Source organism: Coffea eugenioides, chromosome 1 (assembly GCF_003713205.1).
Source record: "Coffea eugenioides isolate CCC68of chromosome 1, Ceug_1.0, whole genome shotgun sequence".
Lineage (NCBI taxonomy): Eukaryota > Viridiplantae > Streptophyta > Magnoliopsida > Gentianales > Rubiaceae > Coffea > Coffea eugenioides.
The window spans coordinates 2,699,553-2,717,553 of NC_040035.1; the positions used below are offsets into that span (position 1 = coordinate 2,699,553).

The 18,001-nt window shown below is 37.0% G+C and overlaps 1 protein-coding gene and 1 long non-coding RNA gene across 9 annotated transcripts; one reads left to right on the forward strand and one right to left on the reverse strand.

Moving 5' to 3' along the window:
• The first annotated feature begins 802 nt into the window (after nucleotides 1–802).
• On the forward strand, nucleotides 803–4,935 carry LOC113750063 (putative late blight resistance protein homolog R1A-3). Its single transcript, XM_027293985.1, has 2 exons — nucleotides 803–4,214; nucleotides 4,561–4,935. The coding sequence occupies exon 1, from the start codon at nucleotides 1,068–1,070 to the stop codon at nucleotides 4,173–4,175; it is 3,108 nt and encodes a 1,035-aa protein (XP_027149786.1). The 5' UTR covers nucleotides 803–1,067; the 3' UTR covers nucleotides 4,176–4,214; nucleotides 4,561–4,935.
• A 2,543-nt stretch (nucleotides 4,936–7,478) lies between these two features.
• Nucleotides 7,479–16,770, reverse strand: LOC113771544. Of its 8 annotated transcripts, none has more exons than XR_003468452.1 (5): nucleotides 15,658–16,770; nucleotides 15,334–15,429; nucleotides 11,938–15,108; nucleotides 10,109–11,848; nucleotides 7,479–9,988 (listed from the first exon to the last, which is right to left on the reverse strand). It is a non-coding gene; the product is annotated as an uncharacterized LOC113771544 (long non-coding RNA). The 8 variants fall into 8 exon arrangements; XR_003468453.1 differs by having other exon boundaries at nucleotides 11,938–14,366; nucleotides 14,440–15,429; XR_003468454.1 differs by having other exon boundaries at nucleotides 10,109–11,379; nucleotides 11,752–11,848; nucleotides 11,938–15,429.
• Nucleotides 16,771–18,001: the final 1,231 nt, after the last annotated feature.

Consider the following 18,001-nt stretch of genomic DNA (forward strand, 5'->3'; position numbering starts at 1 on the left):
TGCTAAAGTAGACATTCATGGTCCCACTCATCAGTACACAACTTTAAGATATTTTCATCAGTATACTGTATACCAACTTGCTCACAAGCTGAGCACATTCTAAATTTGTTTCTGGAAGATGAATTCGTAGGCCAAATTCTTCAGATCCATCTCAAATCCAAAAATTCAATTTGTTTCTGTTGTTTTGGGCTGAATAGAGAATATATGCAAGTAGGGACAAAATTTTAGCATAGAAATATATATATATAATTTTTATTACAAAAAAATTTTAAAATTAATAATTTAATATATTATAGAAATGAGATATGTTTTAAAATTATTATAATCCAAATAGACCCCGCTGCTTGTTTCACAGCTTATGCCTTCCCCGTGTAGTCACCCACTCCTTTAGAAATGTCCACGTCCATTAGAAACGTCAAACACGCGTAGAAAAGGGCCACGTTTTCATCCATTATTGACGTACACGGGACACGGTATACCGCCTTTTGCTTCGCTCTTTTTTTTTTTTTTTCCTGATGCAGTGGATGTTCGAGATTCGACGCGTTATATTTCGGGTTCGACTATTTTCACTGTACTTGTGGCCCGTCATTTTTTTTTTTTTTTCTGATGCAGTGAATTTTCGAGATTCGTCGGATTATATTTCGGACTCGACTATTTTCACTGTACTTGTGCCCCGTCTCCAAGAGACACAAGACGATAGCAGGATTAGAATCGCGACCACACGTTACCAGGATCTAAGGCCCAGGCAAACCCGGGGGCTTATACCGCCTTTGGTTTGCGTCCTTTATTTATTTGTCAAAGCCCTCACACCTTTTCCCACTTCATCATCTTCTCCACAGAAAATAGAAAAAAATTTTCCTTCCCGTTTGCTCTTCCCCCCTCCTCTTGGCCGGCGCCTATCTTGTTTCAGAAGAGGCCAGACTATTTCTTCATACAGTCTTCCTTCATACTTTCGTGTAAATAACAGTGCTGGTCGAAAGGGGCAAAACTAGACAACTCACCTCGGTGTTCTGAGTTACTTACGAAGATTTGTCTTCTCGAGGCAGGAGCAAATCCTTTCCTTCAGTATGCCTCCTGATTTTGAAGATGTCATGGACAAATGTAGACAAATCCCCAGAAGACTGTGCAGATATCCCCAAAAGTTGTTGGCACGGATTGAATCAACATTCAAGGATCATGAGTCATCTGTGGTGAAATACTCACTTCCGCTGCTTCGTTTTCAGATTGAGATGTACAAGGGAGAGTTCTTTCTGAAGAGGCTATTACGTCTGAAGAGCAGGAATGATGAAAGGCTTATGGCTCATCAGAAAGATCAAATTAAACTTTTCGTTCAGAAGTTCGAGTGTATCGCACTAATTCTCTCAGATGAAAGAATTAAGGACAGAGAGGACGTATTAGGAGCAATTGGAGAATTTTTTCACAGGCTGCCATATTTGCCTTTCTTCCTCAACGAACAAGATGAAATGACCAACCCTTCATTTCCTGAGCTGTTAGATAAGGAGACACATTTGATCAAGGCAAAGCTCATGGATCTTATTCCTAAATTTCCAAAGTTTAATTTCCCAAAAACTTCCAGACTGAAGTCTCTTGATTTTCTTGGGAGGAAGCTCAGGGAGCTGCTGAAATATAATTCTGCATCAACTGCATTGGCGAAGCTCCACACGGAAGAGATACAAATACACCTCCAGAATGTTTCACAGTTGGACATTGAGGAGCATCCAAAGATAGAAGATCTCGTTGACCGATTCACTGAGTTGGCATATGAGGCGGAGTACATAATTGATTCAATAGAGGATGATGCTCAATGGCAGCATTTCGTCTGGTTGGACAATGTGCTGGATGAGTTAAGACTTCTTAGCGAGAAGGCCGGAGGAATTCATTTGACAACCCCTGATATGGAAGTCCAAGATTCCAAGAGTGTCACCCAGGTTTCAGTTGACAAGTTATCAACAAAAAATACATCAGCAATTGACGAAATTGTGGTGGATCTCAGTAACAGAGAAAATGAAATTCTCAACCAGCTGACTAGAGGACCCTCAAAGCTGGATATTGTTTTTGTTGCTGGAATGCCTGGTTTAGGCAAGACAACGTTGGCGAGGAAGGTGTACAGCAGTCTTAAAGTCATGCGTCACTTTCATCTTCGTGCATGGTGCTCTGTTTCCCAAGAATATGAGAAAAGGAGATTGTTGCTCGAAATTCTAACAGGGATTCATGGGCTTACAGAAGAGATTCGCCAAATGAGGGATGAAGATCTCCAAGATAAATTGCGTAAGTTGTTACTGAAAAACAAGTATCTGGTAGTTATGGATGACGTTTGGGGTATTGGAGCTTGGAATGACTTGAAAAACTCATTCCCAGATAATGCAAATGGAAGTAGAATTCTGTTCACCAGTCGCCTCCACAAAGTGGCCTCGGAAATTAAACCAGACAGTCCTCCTCTTTCTCTTAGTCTTTTTTCTCGGGAGGAAAGTTGGCAGTTGTTAGAAAAGAAGGTATTCAAGGAAGAATGTTGCCCCAATGAGCTGGTGGGAGTCGGAAAGGACATTGCTTACCACTGTCAAGGATTGCCTCTTGCTGTTGTTGCGGCTGCTGGTATACTGAAAACGACAGAAAAAAGCCAAAATTCGTGGAAAACAATCGCAGATAACTTGAGCTCACAAATAATTGATAATCCCGAAGCTCGGTGCAAAGAAGTCTTAAATCTCAGCTACAAACATTTGCCGGAGTATCTTAAATCATGCTTTCTATATTTGGGAGTTCTTAATGAAGATAGAGATGTTCTTGTCAGCAAGCTGATACGGTTTTGGATCGCAGAAGGTTTCATACCAGAAACTAATAAGGGCTCTGAAGATGTGGCCGAGGCTTTCTTGATGGATCTAATTGACAGAAGCTTGGTGATAATCTCCAAAAGAAGATCCAACGGCAAAGTTAGAGCATGTCGCCTCCACGATCTTGTCCTTGATTTCTGTAAGTCTCAAACCGAGGATGAGAACTTCTTTCAGCTGATAACCAGGTCGGATAATCCATATGCTTCTTTTCCTAATACAGATTATGGTTTCGAATTTGATTTTTACCATCATTCATCTCCCGTGTCATTTGCATCCTATCGGTTGGCTATATCTTTGAAGAGAAGCCACTTTATTGAATCAAAACCTTCTGGCTTGGCCACCCGTTCCTTGGTTTTCTTTGCTTCTACAGATTCAGAACCTAAACGCCCTTATGACATCTCATTCATTTGGCACAACTTCAAATTGCTTAGAGTCTTGGATTTTGAATGCTTCAATTTGGGTATTTCATTTCCCGTAGAAATTGAAATTCTGGTACAATTGAGATATTTAGCAGTTGGAGGCTATTTGAGGTCCATTCCGCAGTCGATAGCCAACCTCAGGAAACTGAAAACTCTTATTGTGAAGGGATTAAGTGGTAAGATCACCTTACCAAATACTATCTGGCGCATCACAAGTTTAAGGCATCTTCATGTGAGTGTCCACGTTGATTTCGATTCAGATGCTGAAGAGCTTGGTGATTGCTCCGTATTAGAAAATTTGATCAGTTTTTCCTGCCCATCTTTTTCTTGTGGTGAGGATGCAGAAAGGATAATAAGGAGGCTTCCAAACCTTCGCAAATTGAGTTGCATATTCTATGAATCACCAGATTCTTCCACGAACTGCAATCAGTTTCCGAGATTGAAATGTCTCACTCACTTGGAGTCACTCAGGATATTCTACTATGGAAGCCCTCTTAACAATGGCGAGTTCAACCTCCCTTTGAATCTAAAGAAATTGACTTTATGGAACTTTCGCCTTCCATGGACTCATATCTCCACAATTGGGAGACTACCAAACCTGGAAGTTCTCAAGTTACTTTCTGGTGCCTTTGTGGGGAAAATATGGGACGTGGAAGAAGAGTTTCAGAATCTCAAGTTCCTGAGCTTAGACAATTTGAACATTGCTCAATGGAATGCCTCTTGTTATGATTTTCCCAAGCTTGAAAGACTCATCTTACAAAATTGCAAAGACCTTGAAGAGATTCCTGCAGAGTTTGCAGACATATACACATTGGAGATGATTGAAGTACATTGGTGCAGTGAATCGGCGGAAAAATCAGCAATTAAGATTGGAAAAGAAACTGAAGGTATCGAAGTCCTTATCAGGAGTTCAAATTTGAATTCATGAGCACAATTTGGATCACGTTAGTTGTACTTCCAGCAACTTGTAAGTCTATTTAATGATTTCCAGCTTTTCATACAATTGCTCCATTCATTTTTGAGATGACACCTCTTGTATTTCTATTTGCTTCAAGACATATAGCTAGTCGAAAACTACTTAATCTGCTGTTTCATAAATTGCAAAGCTCTGTAAAATCCGGGAAGGTGCATTTTCTGTCCTCTCGAAACTCATTGCGCGTTGTTGTCTTAATTCTAGTGCTAACTTGGATTTAAACTCGTTAGTACTGTTAATTGCTAATTTTGCAACGGACCACTCGTAGCTTCTTAAGCTAGGATTTTGATTTGGTAAATCATGTTTGAACTTGAACCTCTGAGCATTTTCTTTGCCTTAGATATTTTGGGGAATTGGTGCTCAAAGGAATGGAGGTTCAGGTCTATAACTTGAAGACTACTCAGCTGGAACTTTGGAGGGTCTCGTTCACCATAAGCAAGAAGTTGTTGCCAAGCTTTGCCTCTCATTGGAACCTTCTAATTTTGTATTCTAGATTATGTTTTTGAACTGATGTAGCAATCTGACCCTGATTGCTAACTAGCATTTTGCCATTGCCTCTAGTTATAGAGCTCTACCTACTTGTTATATCATACAGTGAGTATTTTATGTTGAATTCACAAAGAACTGATGAAGCAGGGAGCCACTAGATGCTTGTTTGATGAAATTGGAATGCAATTGCTTGTTATGGTCAAAGACCAACTTTCTTCACCCTTCATTTTGTGTTTGGATATGCTCATTGGTGACCACCTTTTTATTATTTTGATCTTGTTCATCGTGGAATATTGAGGAATTTGTTGGCATGTTTGGTGGATTTTTTAGATTGGATGTTGTGTATTGGGACCAATGGCCTTGAAATCCTTACTTCCTTACTTAATACATAAGAACGATTTTCAAGCTTTCCGTTTCTACAGTAGAGCGATTTTCAAGTGCAACTTTGCTTAAATGGATGGTTTGTACTTTCGAGTGCTTCTCCTTGCTTAAAGGTATTGTACCTTTGAGGTGGTAGTGGTTGTTGTACTTTCGAAATTGGATACAGGAAATCCCTGATTAATTATCAAAGTTCGTAATGGCTATTGTGTTGAGATTTAATATCAGTTAAATATATTACCATAATGGTTACTAAAATTATTAGTAATATTACTAATAACAATAATAATATTATTATTACTAATGATTTCTAATAAAAAATTATTACTATATTATTACTAATACTAATATATTATTAATACATTATTACTAACATTATTACTATATTATAATATTATTAGTACATTATTACTAATAATAAATTATTAGTATATTGTTACTATATTAGTATTACATTAATAATAACACTACTAATGATACTAAGGATTAATCTTCTATATACTGACAATGTATACACTTTCATCATTAGATGCATGACACATAATTCGAATTTTAATTTAAAACTCAAATTTTACATATATGTCGTATATCCAACTGTGATAGTGTATACACCGTCACTATATATAAGATTTATTAAATAGGTAATAGTAATAACAATACCAGTAATATTACTAAACATGATAATAATATTATTATTATTACTTCAAAAATTTAAAACTACTAAAAATAATAATATCGAAAAACAATGAAAAAATGCAATAATACAACTAAAAAAATAAAGAAATTGATTTTACTAATATTAATGAAAAAAATAACATTGATTTTTCCACTTTTTCAACTACAACCAATGAAAAAAAATACTACTAAAAAACACCATTGTAATTAAATGAATGCCTTTTGATCAAGTAGATTTTTACATAACCTCTTTAGACTCTTTTGTCTTAAATTAGAATAGATTAAATTATAAAAATATTATTATTACCATAAAAAAAAAGACAACTCACAACTTTGACGGTTTGACCCCGAGACGGGTGATGTTGAGTACAACATATATGTAATGAATTATTGATGATCGTGCGATTATTTTCCTTATGAAATCGGAGTTTTTCCTTTGCTTTTGTTTTCTTTTTGTCTATTGAAATTTCTGTTGGAAATTTTGTAGGGCATATAAACATCTAATAATCGTTGTACTCATTTATTATTATTTTCTGAGTAATTTCAATAGAGTGCTTAATTGTTGAATTTATAGTAGTATCTACCACCACCTATCATCGGATATTGGCGATAAGTGTTTGTATTAGTGTTAATAATGGACTGTAAAGAGGATAAGGCTAATGAAGTTCAAATTGTAGCTAAATTGTAAATCTCGACATGTAGGCAAATTCTCTAAATTATGCATGATACCCAATTTTACACTCAAGCTAATATTTATATAATTTTGGGCATACTAGGCAAATCAAGAGAGTAAAAAACACATATCAATAAATCTAACACATATCATCATCCATCGGATACTAGCACTAGGCAAACCATTGTAACATTCCGTACCCCTCGGCAGAAATTGTCCGACGTATGATGGAACCCCCACCACCCAAGCCATCCACAAATCCACCAAAAGGGAAAGATACCCTCAGAAGGAAGAGCATCAGCAAGTATTTCCCAGATCACAACTGCCTCGTTAACTTCACTAGGAAGACCTGGAGAAGAACCATACTATCGCGTAAGATCAGGCTTTCCCTCCTCTTTTTCCCGGGCTTGGGACCGGCTGTCTGTGGAGACAGGCAGAGTTACAAGCATACTACCACACAAAACAGCACAAACATACAAACAAGCAAGCCACAATCAAGAACAACAGAGAAGAAAGTGCAGACTTATATCACAAATTACTACACATTCCTTCAAAGCGACACACCAAACGAATACCAAGACTTACCATATACTTTCTTCACTTGTTTTCATACCAAGTCTCACCTTTTATCATAACTGCAGACTTTACCATTAAATCAACTAAATCATCACCATTAGTTGCGAACTTGCAAATTAGAGGAATCAACCACTGAAACAAATATTATGCAACAGTTAATTTTCTACAGCATTGTACCAAAAAGAATTTGGAAAGGTTCAAGGAAAGCTCCAGTGAAGAGAATGGGATATAAAACAGATTTACATACAAAAAATAAAATAAAATAAAAAACTTAAAAAATTTGAAAAAAAGTCATGATGCTAAAGACTGATAAAGATCAAATATTATATATTGCAATCATCCAACAAATAGACCTTACTTATGGGACCGTCATACAATCACAGGGGCTAAAGCTGCACACAGGCAAGCCATATAGAACTAATGATAAGTTGACCTGGAAAACAGGAACTCTTTCATTTCATGAAAAATCCAACGAAATCAACCTCAAAGTTGTGTACGCACTTCAACCAAATTAATGATTTTCAATACTCGTAAACAAGGCATTTGGATTCCTCTCAATTTGTCAATCATTGACAAATGGTTACATGAACATAAAAACCTGTGCCAGAGCCTGCCAAAATGGAACCATCTCCCAAAACAGCAACGCATACTATTGCCAATCTTAGATTGGACCTCTTGATGCCACACCATATCTGTTAGGACCATAAGCAAAGATTGTCCAACAGCTTCTTCCCAAGGACGACAGAATTCAGTTACATGCACTTTAAAGTTGCATACTAAACCTACGTACCAGAGGATCACAAAATTCAAGTATGAAATGAAATTCACACAAAATACCAGTACCAGTGGTATGTAAGTTGATGACTACAAAAACAGATTGCATGCATCTGTTTTTACATGACTGACTACAATAACAGTACCTGTTCTTACATGACATCTGTTATTACATGACTGAACAATACCAGTACCTGTTCTTACATGACTACGAAAGCAGATATTGCATGCATCTGTTCTAACATGACTGAACAAGCATCTGCTAACTAACTGAGAATAACCGAATTTCTCTTCCATTCAACTGTAGATGATGAACGCTAGCAGCTGAGTATTCAATGGTGATAGAGGACGACTCCCGTTAGACCCTCTTCAACAATAATGGACATACCAAATACCACACACCAAAAGCCCAAGAACGATAGGAGGCAAGAAATATACCTACTTCGCCATGACCATGAACCCATACTGAGTTGCATCTTAGGCCGCACCCCATGGCATATCAGAAGTTTCTTTCCACATTCAAACATCAAAATCGTCAATCAAATTCCATGTAGACTAGGAAGAGCCACATCTTTACCATCTATATGACTTGAAAGGAGACAAAAATAGAAAATCCCAATTTCTGGATATCTTAAATTCACTGGAATAAGCATGTTTGCTACAAGAATATACAAAACTTTGCTAAAGACCCACCAAAACTCCTTTCATGCTATCAAAGCAGAATCTGCAAACTTCATTGAATATTAAAAACACCGTCGTGAATAAACCAGGACAAACAAAATGACACTGCAGTTGCGCTCAAGACATCCATTACAAATGATCAGGGATAAAAAAAACCTCTACATCTGCTTCGATTTCATGGTGATCAGTAGCATGCAACTAGGATGGGTTAGTAATGCAGAAATTCAGGCTTGAAAACATACATCTGAGTTCAACTCCCAGCTCTTCCTGAAATTAAACCACAAAGAAAACCAGGCACAACCACGAGAGGAGAGCTCCTTCGAAATCATGTAGATCACAATACCAGGTAACAATATAACCAGAGATTCTTGCAAATAAGCTCCCTAAATGGAAACCAGATAAGACTAATAATAAGCCCAGCAATAATCACACACAGCATATGCAAAATCAATCAGGATCAGGGTAAACCATAATTTTTCCCATTCCTCTGAAGTTCTTCTTTGCATCCCCTAATTCTGATAATTCACCCCCCATCTGTCATTCTGTGCAAGAACATCGAATAGTGACAGAGTTTTAACAGATCAAGAAGCTAATTGATGTCAAAATTTTCCAAGAACTTATACCGGACCCTGACGAACACGACAAACCAAATATTTCTATGCACCCTTTATTCTTTCAAATACTTCCTAATGAACTTCAATAGTAAAACGCTGAAAACACAGCATAACAGGGTAACTACCATGACTAATTCAGAATTCATCCATCAAAAGCTCATGAATACTCATAACGAATAAAACATTTTTCTTGAACCTGTTACTCGAGCACCTAACCATGATCAAAGCTCCTATATCCAATCTGCAGAATTAAACAAATTATAAAGCCTGACGAATGCATCAGTAATGTTTTCAACAAACACAACAGGACAGCATGAAGAGAGATTCCATGATTCAAACCACAGTACCAGGACATCAGAACATCTGAAAAAGAATAACGTCCAAGAGACCTCTAACCACAGTACCAGGACATCAGAACATCCAAGAGACCTCTATTTCTTCACAATCCTCTCGCTAAGATTAGAGTTCTGCAAGGGATACCAGGACATCAGAACCCAACTTAAACTCTGACACCAAGATGAAAACCAATATCAGAGCCATCCATTAGTTGCCACCATCCAGAAATTTAGATTATATACATACCATCAAAACAAATTAGCATACCAAGCATAACGTTAATTCTTTTCAGAATTATATGAGTTAACAAGAAAACAGTCCCCAAAGAAAGGAAGGGCCTGGGATTAAGCTAATCGGAAATTAATGGAGCAGCCGCAAAATCAGTGGAGGTGAATTAAATGGGCTGGTTGCAGGAGTCCAGGAACTAACAGTTGGGATTAAGCAGTGATACACAAATCTGTACTCTTAAATGAGGATCAGGAACATGGACTTCCCAAGTTTGGGATTAAGCAGTGATACACAAATCTGTACTCTTAAATGAGGATCAGGAACATGGACTTCCCAAGTGATTACTGCCAGAATAATTGATGCATAAGGTATTCCCATAAACATGATGGACTATAGAAGAAAAGGATCATGAAAATTTTAAATTAAATTTAAATTATATAATAGGCTTGACATCAGAAGAGTACCATACTCTGTCACCACCCTCACTGGAATTCTGTAAGTGTGTGATTACATGAATAGCCAACACAGACTTCAACTTGGCACAAAGATGAAATAAAAATTGTAGATCTGCCATATTTATCAAAACTGATAAATGTAGCATTCATTCTTCTTCAGACCATGATGAATCGGCAACACCAAAAACCCTACCTATACAAACATGTTAAGATGACAGAATTTAACACTTGGTTATACGCCAATCCATTTCTCATGGATCAGGAGAGTTGACTCTGCAGGAATTACTGCCAGACCAGGTAACAAACAATAAGAAAAGGTTAACAGAAAAATTACAAATAAGGTATCAAAACCCCTAAATTCCTCATGCACAAAAGATAAACTACCGACGACAGAACAGACCCCTATGTTTTAACCACACCTCCGAATCACTGAAATCCAGGATTCAACACAAAATAATATAGCAAATTAGAGAACGAGTAAAGAAAATCCATTTTAAACAAAACAGCAAAAAAAAAGGGCAACGAAAGAGAGCTCATCCAAAATCTTGTTACAAAACTGGTTAGCAGGGCCCCAAATGCACCAACACTCCGGGAACAAGCTCCTAAAAATCAAAAAAGACAAAAGCCATCACCCACCACCCCCAGTGATTTTTTCAGGGAAAGAGAACATAGAAATAGCAGGTTGAAAAGAAAATCCCCCGATTTATTCCCAGCCATCCAAGAGAGAGCTCCTCGCCTACACACACCACAAATCCACTTTTCTTGAAAGATATCAAAAGAAGCAGAGAAGAAAGGACAAATCTTGAAAAATCAACAAGAACAAAACACACAGTGATAACTTTTCCTTGAGGATCAGGAACAGAGACTTTCAAGAAATTACTGACAACAAATAATGCATAAGGCATTTCTACAAGCATGGTGGACTATGGAGGAAGAGATTTACAAAGAATTTAGATTATACTTATAATAGTCTACAGACATCAAAAAGTACCAAAACTCTTGAAATGCTCAAGCCAAAAAAGAATAATAAGAGCATAGGTATGAAGATAAACCCCTCTATAATAATGTACTAGCCTTCGACCTGAGGACAGAGACCTATGTTTTGGCCACCCCTCTGATTCGACACAGACATAGTAAATTAAAGAACAAGCAGAGAAAATCATTTTTTAAACAAAACAGTCAAAAAAAGAGAGTAGGGAAAGAGAGCGCTTATCCAATATCTTGTTACAAAACCAGTTAGCAGGGTACCAAACACAACGACACTCCTGGAACAAGCTTCCCTAAAATCAAAACAGAAAGAAGCCATCACCACCCTGATTTTTTCAGGCAAGAGAGAACAAAGAAAGACCAGATTGAAAAGAAAATCTCCCGATTTTATTCACATCCATCCAAGAGAGAGCTCTTCTAGCCTCCTCATACCAGAAATCCACTATTCTTGAAAAATGACATCTTGAGAAAATGACATCGAAAGAGCCAAAGAAGAGGACAAATCTTGAAAAATCACCAAGAACAAAACAAACCGTCATTAACCTCAAAATCTTTTTACCGTCTTTTTACCAATCAACTCTATAGGGGAACTGCTCAAAACCAGAGCAACTGAGTACAGCAATACAAAAATAAAGCAGAAAGCAAAACTCAAAATTAAGGATCACCATCACATCAATTCCATAATTCCAAGAAGAACCGCATCCCATAATTCTAAGAAACATCGCATCCAAAAAGCCCATGTTCCATCTCAAGTAGAGAGTTCTGCAAAGAAGTATGAGAACATGAATAGCCTACAAAGACTTGGCACAAAGATGAGAATAATCTTAAAATAAAAACTGTCGATAATTTACCATGCAATCAGACCAATATGCATAGCCTTAACACTTCTTCAGATCAAGCTGAATGAGCAAAATACCAGGAACCCCACCCATACAAATAAACTTGAATAAGCACAGAGATGCACTTGGTTATGACCCATTCTATTCATCGTGGATCAGGAAAGTTGACTCTGCAAGACATGCCGCCAGGCCAAAAAGATTCACAGAGAAATTATAATTAAGGCATTGAAACCCCTAAATTCCTCTAGCACAAAAGAACAATTTGTGTAGGTGAGAAAATAACTCCCTCCAAAAAATTTAACTAGCCCTTGATCTGAGATTGGGAAGGCAAGTTTGAAGCACGAATCACTTCACTGAAACCCCAAGCTGCACCCTAGTAATATGGGAAATTAGAGGAGAGGAGCAAATCCACAGATATCCTAATCAATTTCAAGGAAACAGCAGAAAAACAAGTAGGGAAAGAGAAAGCTCCTCCAAAATCTTGTAAACTGGAATAGCAGGTCACAAATGACGAGAACGCTCCAATCCAAACTTCCCTAAAATGAAGACAATAGATAAGCTATTACCAACGAATACCAACTATTTTTATCCAACAGAAAAAATTGGTTGGCAGAAAAAAAAACTCCCGATTTATCACATTCATCCATCGAAGAAAAGCTCTTTTTTGCTTCCATCCATCCAAGAATCACAAATCACTTCACTGAAACCCTAAGTTGCAGCACCATAGTAATATGGGAAATTAGAGAACAAGGAGCAAATCCACAAATTTCCTAATCAATTTCAAGGAAACAACAGAAAAACAAGTAGGGAAAGAGAGCTCCTCCAAAATCTTGTAAGCTGTAATAGCAGGTCAAACAAATGACGCGAATGCTCCAATCCAAACTTCCCTAAAATGAAGACAACAGATAAGCTATTACCAACGAATACCAGCTATTTGTAGGCAAAAGAAAGAATTGGTTGGCAGAGAAAAAAATTCCCGATTTATCACATTCATCCATCCAAGAAGCTCTTTTTTGCTTCCCTCCATCCAAGAATTACTTCCATACGCAGAACTCCATCATTCTCAGACCACATCAAAGAACCAGAAAAGAAGACAACCTTTAAACATCAACCAGAACCATTCAAGAATAACTACATCAACAAACCGCAAAACCTCAAGATCAATCCTCAATCAACACCACAGAGAAATTGCTGAAACCCAGAGCCACGACATATAGCAGCAACACAACCTAAAGCAACGACTGAAACACCAATGTTGAGCCCCAAATAAGAGATTATGTTCAAATACGTCCAATTAATTCACAGAATAACATACAAGAGACCTTCCTCTCATTAAAGTTGCCAGTGACACAAAAAGCCAACAAAAATGAAATTGGATGCAAAGATGAGAACTGACAAATGAATTGACAAATTCAGATAATCTACCATAACACTAAACCTATTCATGTAACAAGCATAAACTTGATTCTTGTTCGGATCAAGAAGAAAATTCTATGGGAACTACCTAGAAAAACATCTTTGATGGCAGAATTTAAAAGCTAAGAAATACCTGACAGCAGCAATATTGCCATATTGACACAATCCTAAGCATCTGAGGACCATATGGAACCAAAATAAATTCAAAACCCTGAAGACAACAAATGGGCAAAGATAACTCTGATGGAGAAGCAGCAAAGTATGTGCAGGCAAATTGGATGGAGAGGTTGAAAGCTATTTCAATGGTGTTTCTCCCGGAGTTCTGAAAAGAAAAATACTCGACAAAACTGTGTACAGGTATCAAAAGCATAAATTCCTAAGTACAAGATTGTAAGAAGATAACTCCCTCCAAAACAGTTTACCATCTGAGGAAGGAAGGCTCAGTTATCACAACTCCAAATCACTGAAACCCGGTATTGCACAACACAGATTGATGCAGGAAATCAGAAAACGAACACAGCTGTCTCACAGAGCAAACCAGCACCTTTAGCCAGAGAACTCCCTAGTCAAACAGCAGAAAACAAGGACAGAGAACTTCTGGAATCTTGTAAACCAGTATAGCAGGATAAAAAATGCAACCAGACCCTCTTGCATTCAAGCTCCCCTAAATCAATACAACAGAGAGGGCCAGTTACTAATTGACTCCCCGCCTAATTTTTTCAAGAAATAAAAAAGGAAACCAAAAAGGGAGGGGGGAAAAACTCCCAATATCGTATAATATTCGGATGCAATATCTTTTTTAGCTCCACCTAAGACTAGGATTCTGCCAGCTCCACCTAAGACTAGGATTCTGCCAAGCCACGAGGAGGACATCAAAAGAACAAGAAAAAGAAAAGACGACGATCTTGATAACAAAGAACAATCGGGAAATTACTAATCAACAAACCCGACAATTGTAAAAACACAAATCTTCATCAATCTTCGAACGACACCACACCAAAACTATTCAAAGTCCAGAGCACCGCCTACAGCAATAAGAACAACAATAACCATACCACAGATATGAAAAAAAAACTCCAGGATTCAGATTACGCTTACATCCATCCAAGAGAGAGTTCCTTCCCACTGTACATGCCCGAAATCCATCATTCTACAGTAAGCACATCAAAAAAAACCAGAAAAGCACTAATTTTGGAGGAGACTTGATGTCAAATTTGTCTGATAATTGGAATTATCCAGAAATTACCACAAAAACAAACCAAAACTACTGCAAAAAATGGTATCCTTCCCGTTCAATCCTTCGAAATACCAGAGCCACTGCCCGGAAACAACCATGATTAAATCTCAAAAATTGCCATAACAAAATTAGCGATAATAAGCTTCAAATTAATCAAATCATCAAACCATAGAAGCAACGGTCGAACCCAGTGAAGATCATCAATTGAAGATCCTAACCTTCTGCTGAAACAAAAAACCACAACAATTGAATCTCACTTAGGAAAACCTAATCCTAGACTCAAGAGAAAGAGCAGCAAAGTAGGTGCAGGCAAATTGAATGGAGAGGTTGAAAGCTATTTCAGCAGTGTGTGTCCTGAAGTTCTAAAAAAGAAAAAAAAAACTCGAGAAAACAGCGTGCAGATATCAAAAGGTGCCAAAAGCATAAATTCCTCAAGCACAAGATTATGGGTGAGAAAACTCCCTCAAAATCAGTTTACCATCCGAGGAAGGCAGGCTCGGTTATCACCACAACTCCGAATCACTGAAACCCTATATTGCACAACACAATCCTAGACTCAAGAAAAGAGCAGCGAAATAGGTGCAGGCAAATTGAATGGAGAGGTTGAAAGCTATTTCAACAGTGTGTCCTGTAAGTTCTAAAAAAGAAAAAAAAAATCGATAAAACAGCGTGCAAATATCAAAAGGTGCCAAAAGCATAAATTCCTGAAGCACAAGATTATGGGTGAGAAGATAACTCCCTCCAAATCAGTTTACCATCTGAGGAAGGAAGGCTCAGTTATCACCGCAACTCCGAGAAGACCCAGAGGAAGGAAGGCTCAGTTATCACCACAACTCCGAATCACTGAAACCCTATATTGCACAACACAATCCTAGACTTAAGAGAAGAGCAGCGAAATAGGTGCAGGCAAATTGAATGGAGAGGTTGAAAGCTATTTCAACAGTGTGTGTCCTGTAAGTTCTAAAAAAGAAAAAAAAAACTCGATAAAACCGCGTGCAGATATCAAAAGATGCCAAAAGCATAAATTCCTGAAGCACAAGATTATGGGTGACAAGATAACTCCCTCCAAATCAGTTTACCATCTGAGGAAGGAAGGCTCAGTTATCACCGCAACTCCGAATCACAGAAATCCTATATTGCACAACACAAGTAATGAAGCAAATCAGAAAACGAACACCTCGCTGAGCAACTCAGCATCTATAGCCAGAAAACTCCGTCAAACAGCAGAAAAGGAGGACAGAGAAAACTTCTCTCGAATTTGGTAAACCAGTATAGCAGGGTAAACCCTCTTGCATCCAAGCTCCCCTAAATCAATACAACACATAAGGCCAGTTACTGATAGACTCCCCGACTAATTTTTTCAGGAAATAAAAAGGGAAACCAAAAAAGGGACGAGGGAAAACACTCCCGATGCCGTATAATATTCGCGTCCAGAAAGTCTTTTTTAGCCCCACCGAAGACTAGGATTCTGCCACGCCACAACGAGAACATCAAAAGAACCAGAAAAAGAAAACACGAAAATCTTGATAACAAAGAACGATCCAGAAATTACAAATCAACAAACCCAACAATAGTAAAAGTTGAATCTTCCTCATCAATCCTCGATCGTCACCACACCAAAACTACTGAAAGTCAAGAGCACCGCCTACAACAATAACAACCACAAATATGAATGAAATAAAAACTCCAGATTCAGATTACCCTCACATCCATCCAAGAGATAGTTCCTTCCCACTCCACATGGCCCGAAATCCATCATTCTACAAGAAGCACAGCAAGAAAACCAAAAAGAAGAACCAAAAAGGGCTAACTTTGAAGGAAATTTGATGTCAAATTTGTCCGATAATTGGAATGATCCAGAAATTACCACCAGAAATTACCACATAAACAAACCGAAACTAGTGCAAAAACTGGTACCCATCCCGTTCGATCCTTCAAAACACCAGATCCACCGCCAAAAACACAATCATGATTAAATCTCGAAAATCACCATAAAAAAATTAGCGATAATAAGCTTCAAATTAACCAAATCATCAAACCATAGAAGCAACGATCGAGCCAGCGATGATCATCAATTGAAGCTCCTAACCTTCAACTGAGGCAAAAATCCACAGCAAACGAATCTAATTTAGGGAAAACCTAACCCTAGAACCTAAACAAAACCTACGACGAAGAAGAGCAGACAAATATCTTACCACACAACTAGCAGGCGAAAATGGTAAGTGTCGGTGGATGGGATTGGGTATTTATAGATGTTTGGGAAGAGAATGAACGGTTAGGATTAAGCTGAAATCTGTGATCTGGTCGGTTGAAAAGAGGTCTTATCCAAAAGTCCGCTAGGACTTGGGCTAAGATTCTCCTACGCGTATTGTACAAAAGTCGGTTGTTTATTTAATTTAGGAAATTTGGCCACCACAAGATTTATAGATTTTTTATTTATTTATTCTTTTACCAAAATTATTTTTGAAAAAATCCTTGACAGCTTGGGAAACATTCTCAACACTTCCCTGTTGAATTGTTGACAGCTGGACTTTGATATCAGTAGTACTTATCTTGTGAGAAGAACTGTTTTTTGTTATTATTTTCTAGAGTTCTCGCAAAGAATATATCCGTAGAAAATGTAAAAAAAAATTTATTAAAAAATCAATTCGTAGAAAAGACATAATTTTTTTGAAGAAATATGGCAATCATAACAAGGATTACTTTGGTAAATAGTAAAATTTTATTAAAAAATCAATTCTTAGAAAAGACATAATTTTTTTGAAGAAATATGGCAATCCGAACAAGGATTACTTTGGTAAATAGTAAATAATTGATTTGTTTGGACAGATTATTATTTTAAAAAATATTTTCAATTACATCTTAAACAGTTGACATAAACATGTTGTTGGTATATTTATGTTCATTAATATAATCTCCTTGATTTTTTTATTTGTGTGAATAAATAAAATAGTTAAAAGTTTTAATTTCAGTTACAATCTCATAACAAAATAGCGATTGAAATGCAATATAGATAGCAAGTTTGAGTAGGGATATCGGGTACATCTATGTTTATTAGTATAATCTCCTTGATTTTTTTAATATATGTGAATAAATAGATACTAAAAATCTTTAATTTCAATTACAATCTCATAACAAAATAGTGGTTGAAATACAATAATAGATAGCAAGATGGAGTAGGAATTGTTGTGTGATTGATGTTATAGATAATTATTTTAAAAAAATTGATAAATAATTATTATTCAAAAATATTTTTAAATTCATTATATCGGGTACATCTATGTTTATTAGTATAATCTCCTTGATTTTTTTAATATGTGTGAATAAATAGATACTAAAAATCTTTAATTTCAATTACAATCTCATAACAAAATAGTGGTTGAAATACAATAATAGATAGCAAGATGGAGTAGGGATTGTTGC

Coding starts and splice junctions, on each gene's coding strand:
- LOC113750063 (XM_027293985.1), top strand. CDS start 1,068: ATGCCTCCTGATTTTGAAGATGTCATGGACAAATGTAGACAAATCCCC.